Source organism: Octopus bimaculoides, unplaced genomic scaffold, assembly GCF_001194135.2.
Source record: "Octopus bimaculoides isolate UCB-OBI-ISO-001 unplaced genomic scaffold, ASM119413v2 Scaffold_306840, whole genome shotgun sequence".
Lineage (NCBI taxonomy): Eukaryota > Metazoa > Mollusca > Cephalopoda > Octopoda > Octopodidae > Octopus > Octopus bimaculoides.
In genome coordinates this window covers 1-2,866 of record NW_026327853.1, presented here as the reverse complement: position 1 = coordinate 2,866, position 2,866 = coordinate 1, and the positions used below count along the sequence as shown (strand labels likewise).

Sequence of the window (2,866 nt, the reverse complement as noted above, 5' to 3'; positions counted from 1 at the left end):
TAATGTATATTTATCTTTCTGTTAACTTCTCCATCCCTTCCTCATATCAATTGTTGAAGAATTTAAAAGTGCCAAAATACATTCTTCAGGAAAATTTGCTTTTGTCTTTTATGTCTATTTGTTGTGTATCAAGTGTTATACTGATTGGATGGGACTGTTAGCACCTTTCATACTATGTCTGATTCATCTGCTGGAAGTGAAAGCAAAAAAGTAAAAAATAAGAGGAAAGAAGAAAACCTCACGTTTTAGTCTGAGTTCCAACTCCATTTTAACCCTTTCGTTAACATATTTCTGTTGATATGCAGTGCTTCTGTTTCAGTTAATTTTGAAAATAATGAAGAATTTAATAAAACGATTTTGTCATTATTAAACTGGTGTTTGGAACTTAAATTAACATGAAATTATTAGGGAAAGTTTTGATTTAGATCACTTTTGAAACTGAAAGTTTATATCATTGAACCAAGGGCAGTCTCAGGCAGGTTGGTATCACCTTTTTTAAAGAGGTATGGGAGGAATTACCAGCAAGGGTCAAAATAATTTGACTTTACTACTCCCACCCACTGCTGCCACAGCCAGCTTTCTGGTCTTATGCCTATGTTAGAAATGAACAAAATTATTATTATTAAGGTTGTAAGCTGGCAGAATCGTTAGCACGCCAGACAAAATGCTTAGTGGCATTTCGTTTGTCTTTATGTTCGGAGTTCAAATTCTGCTGAGGTCAACTTTGCCTTTCTTCCTTATGGGGTAATAAAATAAGTACCAGTTGAAAATCAACTTACCCACTTCCCAAAATTGCTAGCCTCATGCCAAAATTATTATTATTATTATTATTATTATTATATTTTTACAATCTAATACAATGTTCTTTCTTTTTTCTTCTATCTTTGCAGGCCCCCCCTAAGTACTGATGCAAGCTGCCCCCCATAATTATAGCGCCAAGATAAGTGTGTTTGGTAATTCCAAGAAAATCAAACTAGAAGTGTCTCCTTATGGCCAGCATGTAGTTCATGGGCCTGCATCTGCTATCACTGCTCATGTTGCTGCGACATCCAATACACAACCGAGCCCACTTGCCACCAATAACACGACTCTCCACGCCAACGATCTTCCTCCTCCACAGACTGCTTGTATTTTACCATACAGTCATCGCACTGCTGGTGGACACGACTATGGGGACTTCATTTCAAATCGACATCCTTCATCTAGCCATCACCAGTCAACAACAACAACAAACACGTTTCTTGCAGCAGCTGCCCCGTCGTCTCGAATAAAACGCCAGGAAAGTTATCAGCGATGTGGCTTGAAACGCAAAAGTGAAGAGCTAATAGATGCCCCGATGCAGCTTACCGAAGCTCACGCTGTCTCCAGCGAGGATGAGAACAACACTACTACTGCTGCCGCTACCACAACCACCACTACCACAACTTCAAAAAATACCAACTCCCCTAACAATGACGGTGACTACCAGTTGGTGCAGCATGAAGTCCTGTACTCCATGTCAAGTGCCTATGAGGTACTGGAGTTCTTGGGACGAGGGACATTTGGACAGGTGGTCAAATGTTGGAAAAAAGGAACCAGTGAAATTGTTGCCATTAAGATCCTCAAGAACCATCCCTCTTATGCTCGACAGGGACAAATCGAAGTCAGCATCTTGTCTCGACTTAGCCAGGAGAATGCTGATGAGTTTAATTTTGTACGTGCGTATGAATGCTTTCAGCACAAGAATCACACATGTTTAGTGTTTGAGATGCTTGAACAAAATCTCTATGATTTTTTGAAACAAAACAAATTCCAGCCCCTCCCATTAAAGTACATCCGTCCCATAACCCAGCAAGTACTGACTGCACTTCTTAAACTAAAGAACTTGGGTCTAATTCATGCAGATCTTAAGCCAGAAAACATCATGTTGGTAGACCCAGTTCGTTTCCCTTATCGAGTAAAAGTTATTGATTTTGGATCTGCTAGCCATGTTTCTAAAGCGGTTTGTTCAACATACCTACAATCAAGATATTACAGGTAAGCGTTCATTAATTTTTTTTTTGTTATTTGTTTAGGTTTTATTTTGTATTTCCATAGTCGTTGTTCTTGATGTTTAGCTCTTGATTGAGCAGACCTATAATCAGGAGCATTGCAGCTATGACCCTCATGTTTGTTTTTTTATATGTCAAACTACATTTTTCTTCTTGGAATTTTATGGAAATTTTAGCTTCTATTTTTAGCAGGCTATAAGACCTCAAACATTGACTCATTTTATGAGGCTCTAGCATTGAGTCCTATTCACTTGGTACTGAGTGTGCAGTATATCTATAAATGATCAACCTGGTGTGCAGTGGACAACTGCATCAGCAGAGCATCAGGGCAGGGCTCACAAAATCAATAGAACATCAGTGCATCATCATCATCATCATCATCATCGTTTAACGTCCGCTTTCCATGCTAGCATGGGTTGGACGATTTGACTGAGGACTGGTGAACCAGATGGCTACACCAGACTCCAATCTGATTTGGCAGAGTTTCTACAGCTGGATGCCCTTCCTAACGCCAACCACTTCGAGAGTGTAGTGGGTGCTTTTACGTGCCACCGGCACAAGGGCCAGTCAGGAGGTACTGGCAACGGCCACGCTCGAAATGGTGTATTTTACGTGCAGTGGATGACAATCTGTAGAGAATTTAATTATTAGATGACAGAATTGATTAAGGATTAGTCAAAATTCTTTGTGATATTTTGTAACATCTCTTTGGGTTCCATTCCCACTTGGATTTACCTTTTATGATTTTAAGATAGAATAGTTATTAATCTACAAGTACTGAATGAAATATGTACATATATATATGTACACATATATATATATATGTACATATATAT

General features: G+C 38.9%; 1 protein-coding gene across 1 annotated transcript; it reads left to right on the top strand.

Moving 5' to 3' along the window:
* Positions 1-894: 894 nt before the first annotated feature.
* On the top strand, positions 895-2,703 carry LOC106883458 (homeodomain-interacting protein kinase 2). Its single transcript, XM_014934480.2, has one exon. It carries the CDS (start codon positions 908-910, stop codon positions 2,018-2,020), a length of 1,113 nt encoding a protein of 370 aa, XP_014789966.1. The 5' UTR covers positions 895-907; the 3' UTR covers positions 2,021-2,703.
* Positions 2,704-2,866: the final 163 nt, after the last annotated feature.

Excerpts from the sequence above, each read along its gene's own strand:
- LOC106883458 (XM_014934480.2), top strand. The coding sequence starts at position 908 with ATGCAAGCTGCCCCCCATAATTATAGCGCCAAGATAAGTGTGTTTGGT.